A 26,837-nucleotide genomic window follows, 5' to 3' on the forward strand; every position below is an offset into this window, starting at 1 on the left:
CCGATAGACTTTGTACACATGACTTGACCCGCGGCCAAGTCCGGTAAAATATAGCCTCAAGACCAGCCTCTACTACATCCTTACTAAAAAAGAAAAAATTATTGCCTGATATTAGCAATAGTGAGACCATAGTCTATAAGATAAACCAGAGTGAAAAATACAGGCAAGTTCCATTGCATCGACAGTTACCATAGTAACGCTGCTTCTCAGCCAATCAAAATCAATGAAAGTTGTCAGATCTGACTACTTGTCGGACAAAAATGTTCAAGAAACGCTCCTCCGGCCAATGAATTCTCATATTTTCAGATTACCTGTATTCTGAGGGTCTTCAAGAGACGTATGATGTATTCTTACAGGAGAGCCCCCATCTGGAAGAGATGAGAAACTTCCCTGCCATGGGTATACTGGTAAGTATTGGACAAATGATACACTAAAATCAGGGGTCTTGGAATGGTATTTAAAAAAAAGGCAAGCAAAGAAAGAAGTGTTTTAACTCTAAAATGAAGTTGATTTTGTTCACTGAAATTTATATATTTTAGCTGGCATACCATTTATACCCCCCCCCCCACGTACATGCACATCAAGTCTTTCTTTAAATGAAAATAGTCATGTATTGACTAAAATTGTTTTCTGTAATTTTCTAATAATAAAAGTTTTCATATGTGTTGATGACTACCAAGTCCATTCATTACAATTAAATATTACTTAACTTTGTATGAGTAACATATAATTGATCCTCATTTGATAATCTTTTACTTTTCTACTTTGTTTTTGTGTAAATTTTTCTTTCATTCAGCCTCTTGGAGCAAAGAGTTTACAAGTGATCGTTGAAGAGTATTATGAATTGATGTCCCAAGGTGAGGTCAAAGATTTAATTATATGTATATTACCATGGCTGTACACAGTGGGATGAGGGCAGTTGTCCCTCAGAAATTTTGAAAACTTACATTTTTTTCCTGAAAGTGTTCACGAAATTCACCAAACATGTGCACAAAATCCTTATTTTCATTTTAGAAAATGCAAAAGCACCCCCATGGCAAGCTCAGTAGCTTTAATCCTTCGCCTGCAATTTTCTTTTTTCTTTTTTAATTATGCATTCTGCCCCCCTCCCCCCCCCCCCCGGAAAAAATCTGAACTGCGTACCGCAATGTATATTAATGATGATATGATGAGAGAAAATGATGATAATTTTTTTTTAATCTGAAAAGGTGATAAAACACTAAAACACACAAAAAAGTTGTCACCTCATGGAGCTCAGTAGTTCATACTGAAATATATCATAAATTCATATGGACATACTGAAGGGATGAAATTTTATTGTGATAGGGTAAACAAGCTCTTATGATAAAAAGAGCCATTTGAATGTACTGTGAATTTACCTTTGATTTTTATATGCCCGTCCTTCGGGACGTATTATGGTATCACGCTTGGTGTCCGTCCGTCTGTCCGTTAACTTTTCCTTGTAAATGCGATAACTTCAGTTTAATTTAACCTAGGCTCATATAATTTGATGTGTATGATGCTAGCATAGATCCCAGGAAGCCTATTGATTTTGAGGTCAAAAGGTCAAGGTCACAGTGACATGATTTCATCTTACCCTTCTGAAGTCCTTGTAAACGCGATAACTTTAGTTTAACTTTAACCTATAGGCTCATATAATTTGGTGCGTATGATACTAGCATAGATCCCAGGAATTCTTTGATTTTGAGGTCAGAAGGTAAAAGGTGAAGTCGCCACCTTCCACTTTTCTTGCTTGACCAATAACTCCATTTTCCGTGTTACAGGCGGACGTATTATGTGCTCGCCTTAGCAACACTTGTTTTATTTTATTTTATTTTATTTCTGCATTCACATCAGAATCTTATACAAGGCCACATCTTGTTACCTTCACATCCATTATAGATGAAAAATCTTGATGATGACGAGTACGGCAGGCACAAGGGGGCCTAACAGAGCACGATAGGGACAATTAAGTGTTTATTTTGTGTGTGGCATTTTTGTGCCCATATGATATGATAACATTGTTCTTGTCTCATTTTTCAGATACAAGTAAAGTGAAGAATGCCAATGATTCCCTTTACAAGCTTTGGAAGAGATTTGATTCTCTTCTGGTACAGATCAAGTAAGTACTAAAAAAAGCAATCCACAAAAAACCTTGAGTCTTGGTGAGATTGTTGACTTGGTTGTTGAAATGGCAGATGTAAAAATGCCAGAGGATAAAATGGCAGAAGAAAAGATAGCGGAGGAAAAAATAGCAGAGGTAAAAATGGCAGAGGTAAAGATGGTAGAGGAAATAATGGCAGAGGTAAAAATGGCAGAGGTAAAAGTAGCAGAGGTAAAAATGGCAGAGGTAAAAGCAGAGGTAAAAATGGCAGAGGTAAAAGTAGCAGAGGTAAAATGACAAAGAAAAATTTGCAGGCCTTGCACTCCCATGTAATAAAACTGTCATAGCAAAGCCCATGCGTATATAATGATCAATTTCCCAGGGGAAAGGGGAAAGCTGTAAATAGTTCACAAAGAAAGCTAATAAGACATGAATTTTACATTTTAAACGAACACAAACATTTGCACGCCCCTCACACGCTCACTTACACACATCCTCAATATAAATTTGAAGTCTTGTGCTTCATGAATTTTAAATTAAAAAGAAAAAAAATATTTTGCATTCACTTTAACAGTTAGCAATGCCAGAAAATTATTCTGCCACAGAGGCTCTGTGCAAAAGCAAAGGACAAAAAACTCTAGGGAAAAGATAATTGCCTGAGTTACTGTTCACACAACAAATTACGAAGTAGAGAGTGGATTGGATACAAATCACAAAATGGTTAATAAACAAAACTGCGGGATCATGTAAAACTGTAAAACAAGAACACAGAATACACACAACTAAAGTGCAGCTATGACTTTATTGTTGATCAGCAACAAATAAATCTAAAGCAGGTTGAATTATATCAGTTACATTCATCTGGGCCCTGTCTTACAAAGAGTTACGATTGCTCTGATCAATCACAACTGTGGACGGCCAGCAACGTCAGCATCTATTATGCATGTTCAAAATATTTTCTAGCTATGATGTATATTCATGCATTCATTGTTTACTTGAAAATTCACTGCGCTTCTCTTTGCATACAAAGGACATTGTGCAAATTTTTTCATAGAAAAACATTATGACGCTTCTGGATTACCATAGAGTTACAATTGATCGGATCAATCATAACTCTTTGTAAGACGGGACCCTGTTCATGTTCTTTATGAAAGGCAGAGCTGCCAACCTTGTGCAAGCAAAAAAAGGAATCGTTATGGCAACAAAAAAAAGGAATGTGTTAAAACGAACCTTAAAACCACACACGACAAACATCCAATGCAAAAAGTATGTATGCAGTGATGAGTCATTCAATTCAACATTAAGAAAACACACATTTCAGAGAGGCAATCAACAGGGGTCCAGTTAGTAGCTCCATATATTAAGTCCTAGTTTTATTGGTTTATTACTCATATGATGATGTCTGTTCATACATTCAGTCATGGCTGTGGAATTGCTTTTACTCACGAATAGAAATTTATCCAAACATTTAGTTCTGGTTAGAGACTTCACTTGTTCATATATTCAGTCCAGGCTGGAAGATGATTTATTGTAAGCAGGAGCTGCCTTCTTGCACGTCCGGGAACATTGCTTTGACAAGCTCACTCAGATGATCAGAGGCAGCCATTGGAATCTTATGTTCCACAAGAAAATTAGCCATAAGAGTCTCTGCTCTGATTACAGAGTAATCAGTTCTATGTTGAAAGTACTGTGCAATATCACAACTGTCTTTCTGCCATTTCGATATGTTTTTGCTTCTGATGTGGGCTTGGATATCGTGAGCTCCTCCGTGGGCAGTGCTGAAATCACATGCACACACTTGACACCTTGCGGTGAAATCATCCTTCTTTGAACGGATGATACATGGCCATTTCTCAGTATACTCTGCACGGAAATGTTGCCTTATTTTAGTCTTGGTGGATTTTGCACTTGAAGTCGATGCCATCATGACACAATTTGCTCTCCAACATCGATGTCTTGATCGACTTGATTTTGGTTAGGACTTCGACCTTCGTATCCGTGCGTGCAAAAAGTTGTCCACGTGCACGTACGTACAAACAGGGTTCTACGTTGTGCAGACTGGGCATGCGATGAATCGAATCGGGTCGCGCTAAAACTGCTCTCCATCACACGCACACTACACATCGTACGAGCTAGGGGACAATGACATCGTCTGTACGCCGGGCCGGGTCGGTCGCTGGCGATAAAGCGCATGCCGCTCGCATATTCAACTAACGTATATGTACGCGCGCTATCAAAGTGCGTTGGAAAGCTGGCCGGGTGGCTAGTACGCGCGCAAGTACCAGGCTCATCTCGGGCTCAACACGCACTACACATACATATAATTATGTACACACATTATTAAAATTGTCAAAAAACATAATTTGAAAAGAAAAACCATAATGCCGTAATTTTACAAAAAAAACGTAATGATTACGGAAAAAACGTAATGGTTGGCAGTTCTGAAAAGGGTGTGTGTCACTGCAGTAATATTGTAAAGCTCTGGTCTTCATCTGGTTTAACATTCAGGATCTTAAGTGGTTTAATACTATGGTTGAAAACGTGCAGGAACTGCGCCCTGTCGCGCCTTCTGTCGCGAAGGTCTACCCAGAGGTAGTGGAGGCTTTGTTGCAGATCATGATACACCCTCTGTGTCTCCTTTTTGGGCAGGTTACTAATCAGGAACTGGGAGATGGCTACTTCGGCTGCAGACTGCTCTGCTTTCAGGTTTTGCATTGCCTTCCAGAAAGTAGTATGGTAGTGCCCCACTTGATTTAGGAACCTGAAATTCCAAATCTCGCAAGAATTGTTTGTGTGAGGGTTGCCTCGTTGACATTTAAGGTCTGGGGAGGGAAGATGGATGGAAGCCGGTAATGCATATCAAATTGCTGCCCTTGCCGTTGGTGTGCAGAGCCTCTCACATAGGTTCTCAAAGTACTCTAGTAAGCCCTTTGCATGTGGTGGTGCGATATTCCTCAAAGAGTCAAATGCTCTTTCGACATCAACCTCTGGCAAGGAGGCGAGGCCATCAAGCATACCCACAAAGTGATGGAAGTCAGTGTCATTACGATAGTGCTCGATTAGTCCAAATTCCTTCTTAAAGAAATGACAGTTGGTTTTGAGATTTGCCTAGGTCATCTAAATCAGATTAGATAGGATAATCCCTGACAACATTATATAGTATCATACCTTCCACTTTTTCCGTTTAACCTGCTACAACAATGACTATGCAGGTGAAGGTCAAATCTCTAGGGTAGAAATATTTGTGAATGTTGCAGATTAGCCAAGTCCATGCAGGTTGATGCTGTTAAAACATAAATATTTGTCCATAGGAGTTCTATTTTTTAAACTGACATGAATTAAAAAAATTGATTCAACCAAATAATCAAATAAGTTCTTAAGAGCCTGTATCAACCCTTTGCTAGTCACTTAAAGTCATTATTAAATAAGCTTCTACAAAATTTTTTTTTCTACTGTTGATAAGAAGCTAAATAACATTGATATTTCCCTGAATTTTTCTCCAAGTTGCCAGAGTGAGATGATGGAAACATCCTTGGTATGGATGGGATGGAAATACCTCATTACTAGCCTGCATTACAGCAATCTCAAAGTCTGTTATCATTGTTCCAAGTCTTGGCTAAAGTCTAAGTGCAGTGACTTTATCTAGTATGGCTGAAATTATTCCACATATGTCTCTTTGGTTTTCCTCTTCAGAAAGGCGTAGACAACTGTCACATCACCACTTGCATTCCCAAAGAGTACTCAAATTACATAGAGCTATTTGAAGAGTTTCAGAGACATAGCCAAATTCCCATCTATGTAGCATAGCTCTGCATTTGCAAAGTGAGCAATGCACTCCTCCATGGCAAATTGACCTTATACATGTAACTCTTGTCATAACTCTTGACACAAAATAGGATAATATATGAGCTGATTACATAATGTATAGTGTCATGTGGGAGTGACTTTTTTAAAATTATTTACCTACTGCTGCTTGACACCAAACAAGGAATACGTAATACTGATAAATACAGTTATTAAAAGATTTAATCAAATCTCTTCAATCATTCTGTTTTCTTTTGATTGGTTTCACAATAATTGTACATGAAAATATACATGAATATTGATAACAAAATATAACTTAACAATAGTTGTTGACTCGAGCCCCCATCATCTCTTCTGGCCTGACATGCCCCACTCGGCCCTGGTGGTCGGTCCAGTTCCTGGCCTCCGCAGCGTGCGATGTCTCTTCCACTCGGCCTCCGCAGACAGTGTTACCCCTTGATGAGTAGCCCCCAGATCAGAGAGATGCGGCTCAGTTCAACGAATTAGTGGACGAGATCGAGCCCCCAATGGTGACATGAATTTTGATGTATCATGTCGGTGGAGAACCGGCGGCAGCTGGGGTCGTTATCTCGTCACCGACGTAGTCCCTCAGTTTTAACTTCGACTGCCTATACTAACATCTGTGGTCTATTCTAGCTTAGGTGGTTCTCTCTGAATTACTGAAATTAACCTCCTAATATACCCTTCTGTTACTAGGACTGACTGTAAAATTTCTATAAAGTAATTCAAAGAATTTTAATAACATATGAGTGCATAAAGCAACACATTCTTAATAACAAAAGACTTCTTGTGCATCTGTACACCTACATTCATCAATGCTAGAGCACTGTGTTAACTATTTATGACACCTGTATGAAAATGCTTACCTAATATGAAATATTTCTAACACTTGTACAAAATATGGCATCCACCTGATACACTTGTATTCGAAAGGGGGGGGGGGTATCAAACGTTTCCAACGCTTGCTTTTGAAATATTCAAAACACATGTACATGCTTGTCTATAGGCCTACCCTAACCTGGACCAAGTAAATATGTTAAACACATGTTTAAACTCATTGCATCTATAATTAAAATTTCTTTCCTGACATATAGGCCTATAGTATATTGGTTGATTAAATTGAAAACGAACACTTTCTTGCCATTTTGACTATAATTCATTGAAGTTCATGAGTGAACAGATGAATGCAGCACTCTTTCATGAATAATGACGATAATCATTTTAAGTTTAGTAAGCACCTCAGTCTGGGAACACGACATTCTTCCACCTGTACCCGTATTCGTGATATTTTCTCGCCTTACGTTACGCCCAAGTGTGGAAAATGCCATTTTGGAAATGGTATGCTTGATGCATGGATAACAGATGAACAACAGTATAACTTTTTTTAAGGAGAGCAATTCTTCGTCATTTTCACATCATTCAGGATAAAATTACTCAAAGTATAATTTGATATAACATGTTAAGTCGGCAATAATTTGAATACAAAAATTGTTCACTTTGGTATTGCAATACTTCATAGCAGCTATAGCCGAATGGATGTCGGGTTCTCAAACCTGTCAATGAGCTGGCACCAGTTTCCAAAATTATTACCGCCTGTGTTTGGAAATGCTAGGGCATCAGTGAATCAATGTATGCATGTTTATATATCGGCCTGTTTTAATGAGCAAAGCTATCAAATTATATAATACTTGAAGTTATCCAGGATTTGACATGATATTGTGGCTAGTCAAAGGTATAAATAAGGCAATATCAATCTGGTGTAGATGATGTCTGAATGATAAGAGATTTGGACCCTCTAGGCAGTCCAACATTGATATTTAAAATTTACATCTTATTAACTTTCATAGACAAATTTTAATTGGATGGGAGTGTAAGACCTTTCTCATTTTTACCTCTGCCATTGTAGCCTGTGCCAGTTTTACCTCTGCCAATTTTGCCTCTGCTATATTTACCTCTGCCATTTTTACCTCTGCCATTTTTACCTCGGCCATTTTATATTCTACCATTATTACCTCTGCCAATTTTACACCAAACTGTTGAAATAGTGTTGAAAGTCACCAACATAGATATGCACACTTGGGTACGTGTATTGTTGAAGCTTAGAATACAGACCTGTCAACCAGACAGACTGCCAGGCCTGTTTAACATATCACTCTGCCATTACCCTCTGAATAATTTGCAGATACATATTTCTAATCATAGGTACATGTACAAACACATGGATGGTCATTTGATCAGATTTTTGTTCAAAACTCATTTCTTTTATGATCTTTTACAACCAATGGAAGTTCCGTTACCTCACATTAAGGTTACTGATAACGGTATGTCTCTTCATTTGTCCAGCCACATTGTTGGTTTCAGCGCCCTGTTTCATGAAGACTTGTTATAGTAACAAATACACAATTTTTATAACAAATTAACCATCAGCCAATCAGATTGAAAGATTTTAGTGGCTTTAAACTCTAATTGCAAATTTGTTATAAAAAATTTTATGAAACGGGCCCCTTTATCTGTATTCTTTTATACACACGTATGTATTTCCATTAGCATTTTATATTGTGATATATTTAATAATGCACAAATCATGACAAAGTGGCCTGCATAATTCCTTGTATTATATTTCTGTATAACAGACATCACTACAAAGGAAGTGGGAACATCACAATGCTGTCAAGTGAACTTGCAAGTCAGTCAGGTAATACAATATGAAAAGTATGAACCAGGGTTGAGCTCAATTTCTTTCTTCAATAGACCACTTCGTAGTTACTTCATGGACAGTTTTGGTCAAATGACCTTTCATTTCTTTCATTATGAAAGGCATATTTCAAAGCAAGATATTACATAAGAATGCCTTACATAGCAGTATGAAGAAATTGAATAGACCAGGTGACTAGAATAGCACACCAATGAACACTTTATGAAGGTATTGTTACATTTCTCCTTTGAATGCATTTTATAGCATGTTGTACAATGTACTCGGCAAGCTGTGAAATACCAGTCGTTCGTGGATGCATTGTTGTTTTTTGTGGATATACATGAAAAACACAATGCAAAAGAATATATGAATAATCAAGACATCAAAGTTGGTGCTTATCTCATTAAATTTTAAACCACCATGTCACTTTAGTACCAATGACCTTCCTCTGATCATGCGCAGAATCTTCTGATCATGCGCAGAGTGGAACTACGAACTGGCTTACTACAATTACGTAATTGAAAAAAAAAATCAATTACAATTACTTGTCAATTAAATAACATTTTCAATTACAATTACCAATTACTTTTGTCAATTGCAATTACTTTCTATAAGTCATAAATCAGATCAATATATATTTTGTATGTAGCACCACCCATTTTTGGCACTTCTTTATAGCGATAGTGTCTCTTTCCTCCCTATCACGGGAAAAGGATACAGTTTCATGCAAGAGAGCACTATATAGCTAAGGGAAAAGAAATATAAGCAATCTAGAGTAAATTGAATAATGAATTAAGTAATAAAGTAATATAATTGAATGTTAAAGTAATTGACAGTAATTTAAGTCAATTACAATTTTTCAATAATTTTTCAATTACAATTACAATTACTTTCCCTTTAAAAAAAATCAATTACAAATACAATTACTCTAAAAAATATAATGAATTACTTTGTAATTAGGCCAACCCTGATATGAACCAAACGGTGGGGTCTAAAATGCTATTTTGCAAGGGCACTTTTTATCACATCTCAGGGGCAAAACACACTTTGTGTACTTTTTTCTCTGCTTTATACAAAATGAAATATTACAGATAGTCAAATATTACAGATATTTTGTCTCGCCTGCATAGCAGAGCGAGACTATAGGCACCACTTTTCTGACGGCGACGGCAGCATCATCATCAATATTGAAATCTTAACCAAAGTTAAGTTTTTGAAATGTCATGATAACAGGAGGTATTTGGATATATTTCATGACAGTGACACAAAAGGGTAATCAAGTATCACTGATCATTTTGCATGAATTTCAGGTCATTGATCAAGGTCAAAGGTCATCTAGAGTCAAGAAACCTTGGCCATGTTGTCCTATCAAAATTTAAGAAATGTAATCATAACTTTCAAAGTATAGAGGCCTATTCTTGAAACTTGGACATAAGGGTAATTAAGTTTAATTGACCACTGAAATTATTTACAGGCATGTAGGATCAATAAACTTTGACCATGTTTTGGTATCAAACTCTTTAAAGGTCAAGTCCACCCCAGAAAAATGTTGATTTGAATAAATAGAGAAAAATCAAACTAGCAAAACGCTGAAAATTTCATCAAAATCGGATATAAAATAAGAAAGTTATGACATTTTAAAGTTTTGCTTTTTTTCACAGAACAGTGATATGCACAACTCAAATAAGGACCAACTTGACTTAATCATATAATGTTAAACAATGCTCATTCCACATGTTCAGGGAGGAATTAATCGTTGTTTCACTTGACAATGAGGAGAAAAATAGAATATTCCCGATTTCATATAATAAAATACAAAAGAAATAGTGAGTGGATGACGTCATCAGTCTCCTCATTTGCATAACCACCAGGATGTGCACATAACTGTTTTGTGAAATTAAGCGAAACTTGAAAATGTCATAACTTTCTTATTTTACATCCGATTTTGATGAAATTTTCAGTGTTATGCTTGTTGGATTTTTCTCTTTTTATTCAAATCAACTTTTTGTTGGGGTGGACTTGTCCTTTAAAGTTTGAATTTTCAAGATAATTTTGCAAGTGTCTTAAAAAAAAATCATGTAATGACTGTCGGGTGTCAGCAAATGAACTAATGTAATTTCAGGTCACCAGGCAAAGGTCATAATGGTTCATTTTATTTTAAAATGAATGTTTGGATTTTTCCCCTCTCTTTTTGAAATATTATTCATTGTACATATAATTTTCTAATTCAGCACTGCTGCTACATTGCATTACGTAATGAAGGCAAGTCTGCCTGAGGTGTTCCACTTGGTTAATCCCGACAAATTGAAAGAGAATTCACCATCATATTGTGGGTTATAGGTCATTGCCTCCTGAATACAATGTTTTAGGGTTCATGATTAGATTAAAATGGTGTTCAGTTCTTGGAAATTCTCTTAATTTTTTAGCAGCATTTAATCAGCATGTATACATCAATTTACATCTGCAGTGAGAAGTCGCTACAGCCTCAATCGGCTCCATCATGAACGCATGCAACTTGAGCGGGAAAACGCCCTACGCCATGTGAATACCGGTGGTCCTGTACCACAGCAGCATCTACAAAGCCTCCAGCAACAACAGCCGCAACTCCACCCCTTTCTGCAAACAAAGCAAAAACGTGAGCCAAGCAACTCTCCTTTCCGTCGGCCATTCCGTCATGATATTGAGCCGGACACCCAGCCGCAGATGGTGCATTCGCCTTTCCCGGACAATGGAGGGGGCCGTGAGGGGTCAAGCAGGTGTTCCACGCCCCGGTCAAGGTCACCAATGGTGCAGGAGGCGCTGTCCACTTCTCCTTCACAGAGCGTCACAAGTGAGTCAGAATTTTGGTAAACCCATTTTCGATTTCAAATTATGGCCTGTTAACAGCTTGTTTGGTAGTAAAAGGAAATTGTATTCCTTTGGTTATAGTTTTGTTTCCCATAAAAGCATAATACTGCAGTCCTCTCTTCATTTTTGTTGTCCTAGAGTTTGATTTGCATTTAGCTTAAAGTGATTGGCTAACATTGATTTGACTTTTTAAAAATCTGAGTTAGAAGGTCACACTTGTCACCTGTGTGTGTGATATGTTACTAAAATGTAGCCCAGAAAAAATCGCGTCCGGAAATCATTATTTAGTGCTTCAAAAAGTGAAATATAAAGTGACCGGAAACACCATCTTAATTTCATCCCATACACTTATGTGTTCTATTTAAGCCTTATTACAAAATTGGGTTTTGCCTTGTATTTTTAGCTTTTCATTCTCAATAATGGTTGTTTTCAGGGTTTTTTAGTTCTTATATGTACACATGTTTCATCTTGGTTTGAGAATGTTTTAAATCGGCTGCTCACAAAGTTAAATAATACCTTTAAGTATGGGTAACATTCAAGTTCTTTGATGGTAATAAAAAAATAAATCATCCTATTTAAAAATCTTATCCAATTACAGGTACCCAATCCCAGTTTGTGACCCCTACTAAAACACAACAGGATGGCAGACATGTGGGAGGTGAGAAGGTCGTTGGAAAGTCACCAAAGAGGAAAAGGTCGGTAGTGTGGTATCTTCAAATTTGTAGCTAGGTGCTTCCTGTATACAGGATCAAGACACAGAGCTTCTCTGTGTCTTGGATATACCAGGATATGTTGGTAGACTGGAATGTTCTGTGTATTAAAACAGTGTATGATTATTAATGCTTAAGATGACTCTTTCATTTGATATATGTACTTTTTGTAAGGATTTCAAATAATCCTGTAAAAATACTAAGAATCTATTTTTCAATTATTTTACCACATTGTACCCTTTTGTTTTTGCAATATATGTCAAATTATGACAGCACTAATTGTTCAGGGGCTTGTTGCATAAAAGTAACTATTATGGTAACTTTCTTATCCAATGGTAACTTGCATGGAATCCTTGATTCTGATTGGCTGTTAACCATTGTTACCATGGTAGTTCCCTTTGGAAGGTGAAGTTACCATAACAGTAACTTTTATGCAACGTGTGCCCATTTCCACTAGAGACACACTGTCATTTCTCAGAAATATCACAGTTACTTTGTGTTTTTCATTAAAATATCCCAAATCTAGCCTTTCTACCATGGTATACACTGTTTTGGGGACTTCTTTAATTGAAATTATTAAAAACACATTCTATTTATATTTTGAAAAGAGTGTAATGAGGGGTTTTGATTTGTTTAGATACTGGCACTGTTTTTTTCATTGGTATCATTGTTTGAATTTTACAGTGCACCACCCAGACGCAAGGCCCACACAAGAGCTCCCCTGGAGAGGGTTATCACTAGCGCCCCTTCTACCAGTGGAGGGGTAACCCCTGGGGAGGAAATACCGGATCTCCCGTCCCCCTGGGGGTCACTCTGTAATAATCAGGAGCTTGTTGAGAAGCTGGCGGAGAACATCAACAAGGTCTTACCAATACAGTGAGTCTATAGTAAATGGGTACCTGGCAGGATTAGTGCCTCGAATGCTTTGAGCACTGCTGATAAAGTGTTAGCTCGAGCTGAAGCCGAGGTAGTAATAGTTGCGCTTTGTATCCTCTGGCAAAAAGTGCTATTGTGATTATTGATGTTTTTGAATGACATAAGATAATAATAAGATTTCCCTTCCCTGATTCATTCTTACCAGAAACTCTTTTTTATGATATTATCTCTTCTGTCAATGTTGATTTGAATGGAACCTTTATTTTGATTTGCTGTTGAGCAACATTATAAAAGTTTTTGTTGATGTAAGTTATCATCGAGGTTATTAGTTTTAGATTTGCAGGTGTTATGGTCATTTGCTGGAAGAGTTGCAATGAAACGCCAATAAAGTAATCAAGTGCAATCCCTCAATGTGCTCGTTTGAAAATTGAGTTGTGTATGATGTTAAGAATGTGTTTGATTCCAAGATCTTCTACAACAGACCTCTGGTGAGTGTTTCATAAAGCTGTATTTAAGTTACGAATGACTCTACGTACGACTGGTGACCCTTTCTTGTGCCAAGTGATACATCCCTATGTAATTGATTAAGGACCAAAGAACATGCTCCAGTTGTGCGTTAAGTTGTGCTTAAAGCCCGTCTCACACTATACGATCTGATGCGACACGATTTTTCAAGAAATTGCATTTTGCATTAAATATGAAAGTTACAAGAAGTAAAATTATTTTATTTAAAGTTTATCATATTGTTTGGAAAACTAAAATCATATTTTTACTTTACGGCAAGCCTTATGGTCGGAGTAAAGTCCAAATCGGCTTCAAGTCGCAGCCAATGATGGCATCATTACGATTTGGAATTGAATTTGTTTTTATTCATTCAGGGAGGCTCTGACTAGACTGAATTTCGATTTCAGTAGTCCTACCACTATTCTGAACTCTGATCCGTAATATTTTATTAGTTTGAATATCCAACGAATTGCATAGTGTGAGACAGGCTTAACTCTAAGAACAGCTGTTTGAAACACCAATCAGGTTTTTAGAAGTGATATCCAGGGAGATGTTAGCATTGTGTCATGTAGCATGAGCATAGATGCCAGTCATGAAAATTTCCCATTTTAGGCTTTTTTTTTTCCAGGCATGAGTCAACCCTCATTAAATAATTTACACATTTATATTGGAACAGAGAAGTGAACTGTCAAGAGGAATCCCCCGGTCACTCCGTAGCTCCAGACCAGGCCAACATCAGCCAAGGATCAGAGGAAAGTCAACAGTCTGGAAGCAACAGCCAGGTCCTGGACGACCTCCTTAGCGGGACCGTCTCCGACTCCATGATGGACGAGTTTGTTGACATGACGAGCGGCGATCCCACCTTCAGCTCTCTCTTTGCGCTCTTCAACACCGACAGGGATAAGTTCTTGAACAGCGAGAGGAAGAAACTTCAGCTCAGTGCTACTGAGGTGGATGGTATGTATTCATGATATGCAAGGTTCTTGGGTTTTGATAGGCAGAATTCTTTATTTGGGCCCTGTTTCATAAACTTTAAAGCTAAATGAACGTAGTTGCAGTAAAACACTGATTTCGTGAGAAAGTCTGTAAAACCAACGTAAAGTATTGATATATCATCGTGGATCTAGATCTGGTACAGTTACATAAACTGAACTTTGTAAAATCATAATATCTAGTTAAAAAACGATCACACTGAAGATCGCCAACACAGATAGGCACACGTGGGACAGTGTATTATTATTGCTGGAATAAAGACCCGACGGAAGTGACAGAATCCGCGCTTATTTTGCTTATTTCTCAGCAATTACACAATTTCTTCCAGAATCCTTTGGCACATATTTTTTATTCATACAAACAGATACTTTGGTGATCATTATATTAAATTCTGTAAAAAGTCATTTTGAGATCGTTCCCAAAACTGGAATTTACCTTTAATCAATCAATGAAAAATTATAAGCTTCTAATTACAATATCTGAAGTTGAGAAATCTGATTGGTTAAATTGCTAAAATCAATTTTATATGCCCGTCCTACGGGACGTATTATGGTATCACGCTCGGTGACCGTCTGTCTGTCCGTCCGTTAACTTTTCCTTGTACTTGCAATAATAATATAATTTGGTTTGTATGATACTAGCATGGATCCCGGGAAGGCTATTGATTTTGAGGTCCAAAGGTCAAGGTCACACTGACATGTTTTCATCTTACCCTTCTGCAGTCCTTGTAAATGCGATAACTTCAGTTTAACTTAACCTAGGCTCATATAATATGGTTTGTATGATACTAGCATGGATCCCAGGAAGCCTATTGATTTTTAGGTCAAAAGGTCAAAGGTCAAGTCACCACCTTTCACTTTTCTTGCTTGACCAATAACTCCATTTTCCGCATTACAGTCGGGCATATTATGTGCTCACCCTAGCGACACTTGTTTTTTCTTAGAATTCTAGCATGTTACATACCTGCCAACTACTATGATTTTGGCGTAATTATTACGATTTTTTGTTTTAGATTACGCCTTATGATTTTATGTCACAAAATTACGATTTTCTGATATTCTGACTATTAAAAATAAAATGTCTACGGCGACTGGACTTCAAGTCTAACAGCGCAGCCGAATCGTAATTCCAATGTTTTTTAGCACATCGTTGCATTCTGACGAGTAACTGAGTAGATTTTTAAGAATCACAGGCACAGCGCTTCAGAAAAATGCGTATCGAGTTTCAAACTCTCGATATCCCTTGTACTATTTTTGCAAAAAGCTGCGCGGCACTAGGTCTCGCCGTAACTTTCATGGCAAAAAATTTTCTTTTCTATTGGATTAATTATATAAGATACCATCCTAAATTTGCAAGAAAATAAGATCGTGAGCTCTGAAGAAAATCACAGATTTTTCATTTTAGAGTAGTTTTCGGAGACTCCACTTCTCAAATGTGAACTAAGCCACTTGGTGCTCTGGAAATTTGGCACAGATCCCGCAATTTTCAGACCGAAATAAGGATTTTCTGTGGGGATTTTTTGTTGAGTAACGGTCAGTGCCTGAGTGTATACATGTATTGGCGCTAATGCAGTTTCATACCCGCCTGTGTTGCGTTGATGATTGACTGTGAGCTGTGCTATGTTCAGTGGCTGAGCTGCGCTAGCGTAGCCTAGCTTGAGAAATTGTTGACATGGTGACGTTAGCTGTCAGGCTGTGATGCTTTCAATATTTCCTGTATTGACAAGCTCCAAACTGGGAGTTCACTATGCATTTTGCAAATGCTGTTCCAGCGATTTCTGCATCAGTCACGGTGGACTCTAGTCTTGAGGATGCAATGATGATGTATATGACAGGATTTTAAAAGTCATCATTGTGTCCTCAAGACTAGGTGGACTCCATGACATCGAGGAACATATCAAGACAAAAAAGCATCAAGCCACTAGTGAGGCAACCAGTGGAAGGTCATTAAACAGTTACTTCACGGTAGATTCGGACATGAGTGTAATTAATGCAGAGGTTTTGATGACCGAATTCATTGTTAACATAGTTTGCCACTTAGTGTTGCTGACCACTGTAATAAACAAGCCATGCCATTCTACTGTTATGTTGGGATGGGATCGGTGATTATTGAAGGGAAGCGTAATAAGGAAACTTTGGAGAAAGTTATACAGTTCAAATCACTAGGTATTTAATCAACATTCAGCTACAGTTCCAAGTACATGAAGATTCAGAGTATATCAGGAGACGATGAATATAAAATAATTTAGAAGTATCAGGTTGAGATTCGAAGTGCAGTTAAATTAATACTGGATGGACATCTAAGTCTTGAAGTCAGTCAGTCAGGATTCGTGTGGGTCTAGTATTCTATCGTTGGTATTCCCTATATCCAATGATCAAGAAGTCTTATTTATATCATTAGTTTTGGAGGTGTAACAATTTAAGGTGGGAGTGATCTCTAAACTTGATCTGATTGGTCTACAGGTAACTGTCTATCAAACTTTCTCTGGTATAAGGGGTGTGGTGATGCTCTGTGCAAGTGACTGGGGCTGGAAGTGTGAGTCATACTTCTTCAAACTTATGTTCTTTGAAGTTAGCTGACGTCACTGAGGGTTGGTCATTTTATGGTCAAGGTTTAGGAGCTAAATGGTATTGGGGGTTTAGGAATTCTTAGATGACATTGGGGGAGTTTGTAAACAAGTGAAGGTGAATGACTGAAAGGATAACAGGAAGTTAAATACATACTACATAACACTACTGTGCACTGTAAGGAGCTACTCAAAAAAGCGAAACAGGCAACGTCCTCATGCCTTAGGGCTTGAGGCCTGATGGGTAGACTTTTTGCGATCAGTAAAGGTGAGGCGGAAAATCTGAGAGCGTTAAGTGTAATTGTGTATGAATTAATTTTTCTCCTCAAGGGTCTATTTCATCAGAGGAATTTTTTAGCTTTTAGTCTTTGTTTTTTTGTGGGGGAGGGGTTGCATAAGTGTTGAAAAATGAGTTTAAAGTGAAGGAAAAGGGCATTCCTCCATGTTGAGAGTACCAAGAGCTCCCTACCCTGGAGTATCCCCCCTCCCACATCCACCACCGCTCAGTCGCTTCGCTCCCTCATAGCCCACGTAAAAACAATTACTATTTTTAGTCTTCAAAGGTTGGCAGGTATGATGTTATTGATAACAAGGGTTATGAAATGGGCACCAGGGCTTCTTTATATTTCTTTTAGATTATGGATGTTTCATTTAAGTAATTGACATCTTGATTTTGATTGGCTTCTTTGAGTCCTGTTGTCATAGTAGTTCACTATGATAGCAAAGTTTCAATTGGAAGTTAGTAAGTTCTTCATGAAACACACCTTGGGTTTCTTGTCAAGTCGTTCCCCAACTTTGTTAAGTCACCATCTACTTGTGACATTGATGAAACAAGAGCTACAGTGTATCCTCATGTTTGCTTCTAAAATAAGGATTTTGTCATTATTTCTGTTGTTTGAAGATATTTTCCTTTCTTTCCAAAGTCCTCCTTTCTCGATTTCATTAGCAAGCTGGTCATTAATAGCTATTTTAAATGGAAGCTTTAAATTATAACTGACTATAACGAAATACAATATGAAAATAATTTATTGCTTTCTTCACATTTTCACGGTACATGAGCATGTAGTATTGAAAATTTTGATATTACTGCCATTATTATAATTGATATTATTTTAAAACAATTTTGCCAAAATATTTTACGAACACAAAGACTTGAGGGATGAGATAAATATTGATTTTCCATAATTCCTTTTAAGCTATGTCTGCTCAGAATATTGCGGTACCACTGTTTACAAATTTAGAGGATCAAGTGGTTTTTTTTCAATCTGCAGATGATCTTAACTCCTCAAGAGAATGCATTGTTGAATCATCCGTACAGCAAGTTCCATCTCTACCTCCAAGTCAGACTAACCAGCAACAGCCTCAACAGTCCTTGATACCCTCATCCTCACAGGCAAGTACTGTAACCATCATCAGCCAAGGAAGAACTGGAGTCACACAGGCCACTGGGACATCAACAGGTCATTCTCCAGAGGTCGTAGGTCAAAGTAACATTTCCTCCACTGATCAAGAACAGGTATTTTTAAGCGAAGAACTTGAGAGACTATCTTCAAGGGGACAGGACATGTTTCCCAATATGGTGGTAAGAAGTAGTCCGTCAGCAGGAGATGCTGCATGCTCATCAACAGCACCGCCGAGGATGAACTCTGAAAGTGCAGGTGGTACTGGAGGAAAGTCTTCTAAAGGCAAATCCTCAAGCATGACATTGACTTCACTTCTAGACTATTATCCCAAAGGTCATGTCAGAGCGCTAACATATGTCCAGAGCTCCACTCCTACCAAAGAACAAAAAGACAAGTCCCATAAAACCGATGTGGCTTCAACATCACAGGAAACAACTTCAAGAAGGAAAGTGACAAAGAAAGCGTCGCAGTCTCCTCGAATGCAGCGCCAAAATGAAACAACACCATCCAAGAGATCAGTTCCCCGAAGTGCAGAGAGGCTTTACTCTCCAGAGGAAAAAGCAGTGGCTCGGTTGCTGACCAAATTACCAACAACTCCTTCAAAAGACAGTTCAGTCACGACACAGTCAGTTGTCATTGATGGCAAGAATGTGGTGGTCTTGAAACACTCAAGAAGAGCAGGTACTGGTCTCCAACCACTGAGTAGCAGTTCTCCAGGAAAGAGAACAGAGAGAAGAAATATAGAGCAACTTGCCACCATTCCTGCAGTTGGTCAGGTCAATGGTGTACAATTGAGTGACCTTCCAGGACAGTCGAAAAGTGGACAACCACCTGAGAGTAGCAGAAGTGGGAAGGTGACTACACCAGCCTCTCGACCCTATGATGGTGAGCATCAGCCAAACATCTCTGAGGAAGAAGTAAAGACAGGAGATGTTCCTCAGGACAAAGCAACCAAATCAGCAAAAAAGGGTACCAAACGGGAGAGGAAAGATGCGGACAAGACAAAAGTAAGGATTTTAATCTTGTGTTTGAAGTAAGACAGTATTTACATGTATGTCATTCTAAAAACCGCTGCCTCTAATACTGATATGACAATAGCATAAGTTTGTTCACTTTCAATACATATCTGTGTAATCTGTTAGATTTCCTTTTCAGAAAATTGGTCTTCAGTCACTGACAAAAACGGTTTCATATCCAGAGCGTTCCTGAATAACAGTGTATTTTTGTATAATGAGTAAGACAGTCTGCTTTAGTTGTAAAGATTATAATCCTGTTTCTTCTTCACTACAGGTTGCCAAGAAGACCAAGCGAAGCAAGTCTAAGACGAACAAAGACCTTGGATTTCCTGTCAATCTGGATGTGGATAAATTCCTATCTCAAATTAACTATACCAGCTGACCTCTCAAACAATGACCAGGGAACGTTTCACAAAGTGACTTTAGGGCCGTCTGCACCATCCCGAGTTTTCAAATTAGCGCGCTATTTCTGATCCGGCAAATTATCCCGATCTGAAAAATCTCGAGATTGTTTGCAGTGGAGACGCAATTATCGCGCTTGTTCGTAGGATTAATCTTGAGATTGCAATCCCAAGTCAACTCGGGTTTATTTGCAAAATAGCGCGCTATTTCACGAATTATCCCGCTAATTTGTAGGTGCAGACGCACTCGAGATTGGACTCGGGGTAATTTATTCATGACGTCAGTCCATAATGCAATTCGCGTTCCACTTCCGCCTTGGTCAATACATAAACACATCGCGATCGTACCGAACACGTGCGAAAGTCAACTTTATACACACGAATAGACATTATCGCGAATAGCGTTTTTCAATTCCTACCTGTGTCCTACCAGTGAATGGATTTTGGGAGAGACCAGACCGATGGGGGAGGCGCTCATATCGACGATGGTCATAGTCAATAACAGCACTGACAGCAGTGTCGTCTTATTCCTTCGCAAAATGTGAGGAAATAGCATTTCTTTCCTCCTTCTCTCTCTCTCTCTCTCTCTCTCTCTCTGTCGTAGCCTCCTTCTCCGCCATCATATTTAACGAAGAATACATCACTTCTTCACTCGCTGAGCGCGGCTGAGCTGAGAGGATTGTTGCATAACACCGGTCGAATTCGGCGAAAGTGCAAGTGAAATGAGTACATTGATTGCATATCGTGGGAAGTTATTCAAAAGCGCGGGCCGTTGAAACTCCAATATCCGAAAGTGCGCATGCTCGGAATATCGGGCCTGTTGCCTCGCTCGAGCAGGAATTGCTCTTCTTGCGATGGTGGAGACGGGGTTTCTTGAATCTCGAGATTAATCGCGAAGAATGCCGATCGGGCTAAAATCTCGAGATTGAGCAAACTCGGGATGGTGCAGCACCGCCTTTTGCAATGCAACGTACGATATGACTCTTTCATAATCCAGTTGTATGCAGTACTGAACACACCATATATTGTTCAGAATATGCTCAGTGGAAATACACGACTGCTCGTCACCAATAAAAGTAGGTGTCACTGGCATACCCAAGGGAAAGGTTAGAATCCCTTGTCCCCCGGCTTACAGAATATTGATAGCCTTTTTTTGCTTGTCAGAAATTTTTTCAACGGAAAAGTACTTCCAGAAATGTCATCTTTGCCTTTTTTGCCGCTCTTAACAAGGTTTTCCAGGTATGACACTGGTAACATTGAATGCTGTGCCTCAAGGTTGACTTTTATAAGCAGGGCTAGGTGTCCGGGGTCCGATTGCCAAAAGAGTTTTATCAAACGCAACTCTAAAATTCAAAACAACTTGCTTTTCAACCAATAAAATGCGTGTATTGGGGACTTGCATTTGATTTTTTTGTTGCGTTTGAAACCCAAGTCTGTCTGCAACGGGAGATCTAAATGCTGTGTTCCTCATTTTTGTCTCGCCCACCAGAGGTGAAGGCGAGACTAAGGGATCCAAATGTCATCCGTCGTCCATTGTCTGTCCGTCGTCCGTCTGTCGCAAACATTATGACATGTAAATTTGCAACAATAAGTCACTTTTCACCCAAGCTTGGGTTGTAGAGGTACTTAGGAGACCTGCATGTTATGGTGCAGTCCCAGGTCACATGGTAAGGTCAAAGGTCATTTTGAGGTTAATGTTAAAATTTACGTGTAAGACTATCTTATGACGCATAACTCTGCAACCGTAAATCACTTAAACCAAACTTGGGTTGTAGATGTACTTAGGATACCTGCATGTTATGATGCAGTCGGAAGTCACATGGTAAGGTCATTTTGAGGTCAACGTTAAAGTTTACATGCATTACTCTCTTATGACAAATGTTATTCCATGAAGCTATTAAGAGAAGGAGAACCATCTTCCAATTTCTCTCTTAATACTTTGTTATCGCTTCCTTCGGGCGAAGGAACGATATCTAACATCAATCGGCGAGCCGCCAGGCGAAAGTTAGAGCCCGCTTACATAACGCGATAAGCCCCCTCGTAAAATCTGAGGTCAGAGATTTTTTGAAGGACCATGCGAGGCACCGCCGTAAACGACGTTCTCCCACATAACTTATCTCCGAGCTCAGTTTTTGTTCAAAATTGAAACACGACTTGCAGTTCTTCTGACATCCATATCTCTTCGTACGGATTCCTGATGTACGTCTTTTATGTATGGTTGAACTTCTGAGATGATCCCCTTTGCATACATACCAAATACGTCACAATCTGATTTGACTCAACAAAATTACAAACGGAAGAAGTTGGAGATTGGTCATTTTAGGTATGTCTGTCTTTCTCCCTTATTTAAATCTCCATCTACCCGTTCCTGTTTTAGAAATTATAATAAGGTGAAAGGGTAGACTTTGAGCTCAATTTTAATGCAAAAATCATTTGTGAGGGTACGATGGCCTTGATAATATAACGACGAATCTGCGGGGCATTTCTCTGGCGATTGTCGCATCGTGAAGTACCCTCCGGTGCCCAACGTACTCCTATTTGTGTAAGTTGAAAGTGAGTGTAATGAATGACGGGAGCTCTGAGCTCGCTCAGCTCTGGTCTCTGGATCGTTTTTTTTTTTAAATAGCAGGGGCCGCAGAGTGAATAAATTTAATTTACAAACAGTAAAAAAGGAGAACAAATTACAAAAAAAATTTAGTCTACATAATAAAGAACTTAAAAATAACATGTTTGGGACCACGAAGAAGTATACCCAGTTCTGTGTCAGGACAATTCATTTTAAGTTACAAAGTCATTTGGAAAAATTTACAAGCGAAGTTCTACAATTTTTAGCACAAAAAATGATTATCATTTTAAAAATATCATAGAGAACAAAATAAAAGATGATTACAACTATTGAATTCATATTTTTAGTTTAATCTAAAAAAAAGGAAGCTTCCAAAATATAAAGTGTCCGGACACCCAACCCCCCCCCCCTCATTTCTAAAACATTCTATTTCTATTCTAAATATATTTAGAAACACCAAATATCATTATGATTTTTGTCAGATTATGGGATTTTTTTGTTTGTTTTAAGATTGTACTTTTTTCTTTCTTTCTTTCATATCCTTTTTTCTTCATCATTCTATCCTTCCTCTTGCCCACTTTTTTATTCCATCTATCTTTATTCCCTATCTTTCTTTCCTGATCTTCTCTCTCTGTTCATTTTTTTTCTTCTTTGTCTTACTCTCCTTCCTTTTTTAAATTTCCTTTTCTACCTTCATTTTTTTATTTCCTTAAACTTTTCTTTGCTTCCTTCTCCCTTTTCTTTTCGTTCTTTCTCTCCTTCCATTATTTTCTCTATTTTATTCTCTCCTCCCTTTATTTTTTCCTCCCTCTCTTTCATCCTTTCTTTCATTCTTTATTTTATTTTTTCTTTCTACTTTGTATCCTTTTTTCTTTCTTTCCCTCCCTCCCTTCCTGTTTTTCTTCTTTTTTTATTTCTTTCTTTCAAAGAATGAAGGAAACTATTTTTCTTTTATTCGTTCTTTCTATCCTCCTCCTTTTTTCTTGCTTCTTTTTTAAATTTTCTCTCCCTTGTGTTTTCTTTCACACATCTTCCCTTCCTTCTTTTCTTTTTCTTTCCTTCTTAATTCATTTCAAAGAATGACGGAAACGTTTTTTTTTTCTTTTATTCTATCTTTCATCATTTTATTCTAGCATTCCTTTTTTCCCTTCATTTTCCCCTTTATTTTTTTCTTTCTTTCCGTTCTCATTTCAACTCTTTTCTTTCGCCTTTTCATTCCCTCCTTCATTCTTTTGTTCACCCCCCTTCCAATTCTGTACATTTTTTCCCAAGTCGAACACCGTGTAGCCTCCTTTGTTGATCTTTTTTTTAAAGACCTGGCTCGGTCGATCCGCTCATGCAGCGTACTTTGTCGATTGTGGCCGTATTTCTATTTGTGAAATCTGGTCACCTTGTATTCAGCTGGTTCCAAAACCAGATTTTCGTCTTCGAAATCGTGAGCCACCATGTTTGCATAAAATTTGTGAAGCCGATGTGAAATGCATTATGGGTGAAAACGCTAATGCGCAAGCGCAAACCCGAGCTGTCGACCGCGTCGATCAAATTTCTTTATCTGATTTACGAGCGGCCTGTGTAATGCGCCGTGAGGGACCCTGCTGAGAGGGGATTAGCGGTGCCGCGCATGGGGCAAAGCGTTTGAGAGAGTCAGAACTCCTTCTCTTAATTGCTTCATGGTTATTCCATCCCAGTTATTTCACAATGAACTTTTGATACAATTCTGTTGCATGCCGTCGCGAATCGTGATATTTCTGCTTATTTTCACCAGTGGGCGAGACACAACATCGCTTATGCCTTGTTTGAACTCTGGGTCAAAATCATTCAATTTAGGGGAACCTGGACATAAATATGACTTGGACCTATTTTTATCCATTTAATTGTGCCATCAGGAACCTCCTCTGGACCGTATCATTTACTGCTTGTGCAATGTGTTTGGTATACATGCACATCATTTTGAACCCCAACTGCTCAACGCATTTCTTCAGAAGATGTCTTACACACTGTAAAAGCAACATTTGCTATTTAAAATAAAACTATACAATTTTCAGCATTGGCCATTGTATGACAAAGACACAGGACCCTAACCAAAGCCTGTGTTGTTGTTGAAGATTCAAATCATAATACAGGTTAAGTGAATGGTTTCGATTCCTTCTGTTATCTGATTACCTTGTTCTTGTTATTTAAATTTGCATCATTAAATTTTATGAATTGTATATAATTTGGATTTTATCATGATAGAGCATGTTACTCAGGCTCTATAATTTATATTACACCAAACCCCCTTATGGTTTAGCATACCTCTTGATTTAAACACCTTAAGGTGAAGCTTTGAGGCATTTCATCACCCCAACAAAGTTGATTTGAATAAAAAGAGAAAAATCCAACAAGCATAACACTGAAAATTTTATCAAAATTGGATGAAAATAAGAAAGTAATAACATTTTAAAGTTTCGCTTAATTTCACAAATCAGTTATATGCACATCCTGGCCGGTATGCAAATGAGGAGACTGATGACATCCACTCACTATTTCTTTTGTATTTTATTATATAAAATATGAAATATTCTAATTTTATCTTCATCATCAAGTGAAACAAAGATTAATTCCTCCCTGAACATGTGGAATTAGCATTGTTTTAATACTATATGGTTCAGTCAAGTTGGTCCTTTTTGTCAAATCTGTAAAAAATGAAATATTATATAATTCAAACAATAAATGACAAAAGAAATTAGTGAGTGAGCGACATCATCGACTATTTCATTTGCAGGTCACAGTGTTGTGCAAATAAATGTTTTGTGAAAAATAAGTGAAATTTTGAAATGTTCTAACTTTCTTATTTTACATCCGATTTTCATGAAATTTTCAGCGTTATGCTCATACAATTTTACTCATGGCTTGTGCAGCTAAATGCAGGAGCCACTGGACGATTTTGAAAGTGGGATGGGGGGGGGGGGGGGTTGAATGCAAATCACAACATGTTATTTTCAAGTTTTTTTACACTTTTAACTGATTGAAGTGAGGAGGGCATGTTATTTACACAAAAATTTTAAGTACATAGTTACCATATTTCTACTTGAGGGGATCAAAAGAAATGAGAATCTGAGTTAACATACATGAACATTTTCCCGTCCTGTGTAGAGATACAAAAACTTATATTCTAATTGGCTATTTGGCTATGCTGCCAGGGTCCAAGTAGTATTTGTTTGAATTTAATTTTTTTTACCGAGTACTACCGTGTGAGTCAAAAACAAACTTGACACCTCACAAATCCCCAATGTAAGGAAAAAATATGTCATGAACACAAAATTATTATATATGGCCTGAAAAAAAGTATGTTCTCCCAAAATTTGATACCATATTAGTGAGCACTTGGATGATCAGGAGGTATTGTTTGCAGTGATGTAAATTTTGATTTGCGCCAAAGAAAGGCATGACTGCAATGAATGAATCCTGGGGCCCGTTTTATAAAGCCGTTCATATGTAAGAGTGACTTTAAGAATGACTGGTGATCCTTTCTTGTGGTAAATAATATTCACTAATAAATGTTCATTGGTGATTATGTAGCATGTGAGAAAGGATCACCAGTCATTCTTAAAGTCACTCTTAACTTACAGCTTTATGAAACGGCCCCCAGATGTCAATGATGTCTTTTTCCTACAAGGACTGCATTAAAATCTATTTCAAAACACCGTTTCAATAATTTGCATTATTCTCAAGTTAATTTGACTGAATCCATATTACAAAGACAGATTATCCTTCTTTGAACTTCTGTTATGAGAAATTATCAAACTATCTCTTCTGTATTCCATCCCCCTAATTTGTAAGAAAAGTCATTGTTACCCATAATGTATATATATATTAACCAAAATTCATGCAATATTATACTAAAAATATATATATATAAAATGAATACAGTATACTGTTATGAATTATTGAGTCTTGTTTAATAGTGAATGTTTACAGGTGTATATATGTGCATTGGATGACAGTATGACAGAACATTAAAACCATGAGGACGATTAGTAAAGCATGGATGGCCCTTGGTTTTAACCTCTCAAATGGCTGCACAAAAGCAAATGTAGATGGTATTTGAATAATTTGAAAAAGCGTCCAATCCTCAACTTACTTGGCATATGGTGATAATGATCCACAGCATTTATATTGCGCCATATTTCTGTTAAAAAACATTCATAAGCACAGGCTCATCCAACTAAGCTCAATTACTCCACATACACTGAAATGAGTGAGAGTTGAGAGATGATTTGAAGAGTTTGATGTTGTCAATTTCACGGAGTGAAGAAGGGAGGGAGTTCCAGAGGCGTGGAGTAATAGAT

The 26,837-nt window shown here is 37.8% G+C and overlaps 1 protein-coding gene across 2 annotated transcripts; it reads left to right on the forward strand.

Annotated features, from left to right (window-relative positions):
- The first annotated feature begins 288 nt into the window (after nucleotides 1–288).
- Nucleotides 289–25,138, forward strand: LOC129259110 (uncharacterized). 2 transcript variants are annotated; one of them, XR_010293326.1, is made up of 12 exons: nucleotides 289–407; nucleotides 797–857; nucleotides 2,044–2,122; nucleotides 8,563–8,624; nucleotides 11,092–11,454; nucleotides 12,070–12,166; nucleotides 12,866–13,057; nucleotides 14,238–14,518; nucleotides 18,392–19,530; nucleotides 19,814–19,955; nucleotides 20,890–21,820; nucleotides 24,932–25,138. XR_010293326.1 is itself a non-coding variant. In XM_064098265.1 (10 exons), the coding sequence occupies exons 1-10, from the start codon at nucleotides 378–380 to the stop codon at nucleotides 19,919–19,921; spliced, it is 2,412 nt and encodes an 803-aa protein (XP_063954335.1). In that variant the 5' UTR covers nucleotides 289–377; the 3' UTR covers nucleotides 19,922–22,860. The 2 variants fall into 2 exon arrangements, 1 of the variants encoding a protein (XP_063954335.1); XM_064098265.1 differs by lacking the exon at nucleotides 24,932–25,138 and having other exon boundaries at nucleotides 19,814–22,860.
- Nucleotides 25,139–26,837: the final 1,699 nt, after the last annotated feature.

The sequence above is a fragment of the Lytechinus pictus genome, chromosome 4 (genome assembly GCF_037042905.1).
Source record: "Lytechinus pictus isolate F3 Inbred chromosome 4, Lp3.0, whole genome shotgun sequence".
Lineage (NCBI taxonomy): Eukaryota > Metazoa > Echinodermata > Echinoidea > Temnopleuroida > Toxopneustidae > Lytechinus > Lytechinus pictus.

Bases quoted from the DNA above. Each gene is read 5' to 3' on its own strand.
- LOC129259110 (XM_064098265.1), top strand. From the start codon at position 378: ATGAGAAACTTCCCTGCCATGGGTATACTG. The intron at 408-796 runs GTAAGTATTGGA...TCTTTCATTCAG, and splicing joins TCCCTGCCATGGGTATACTG to CCTCTTGGAGCAAAGAGTTT. The intron at 11,455-12,069 runs GTGAGTCAGAAT...ATCCAATTACAG, and splicing joins TCCTTCACAGAGCGTCACAA to GTACCCAATCCCAGTTTGTG.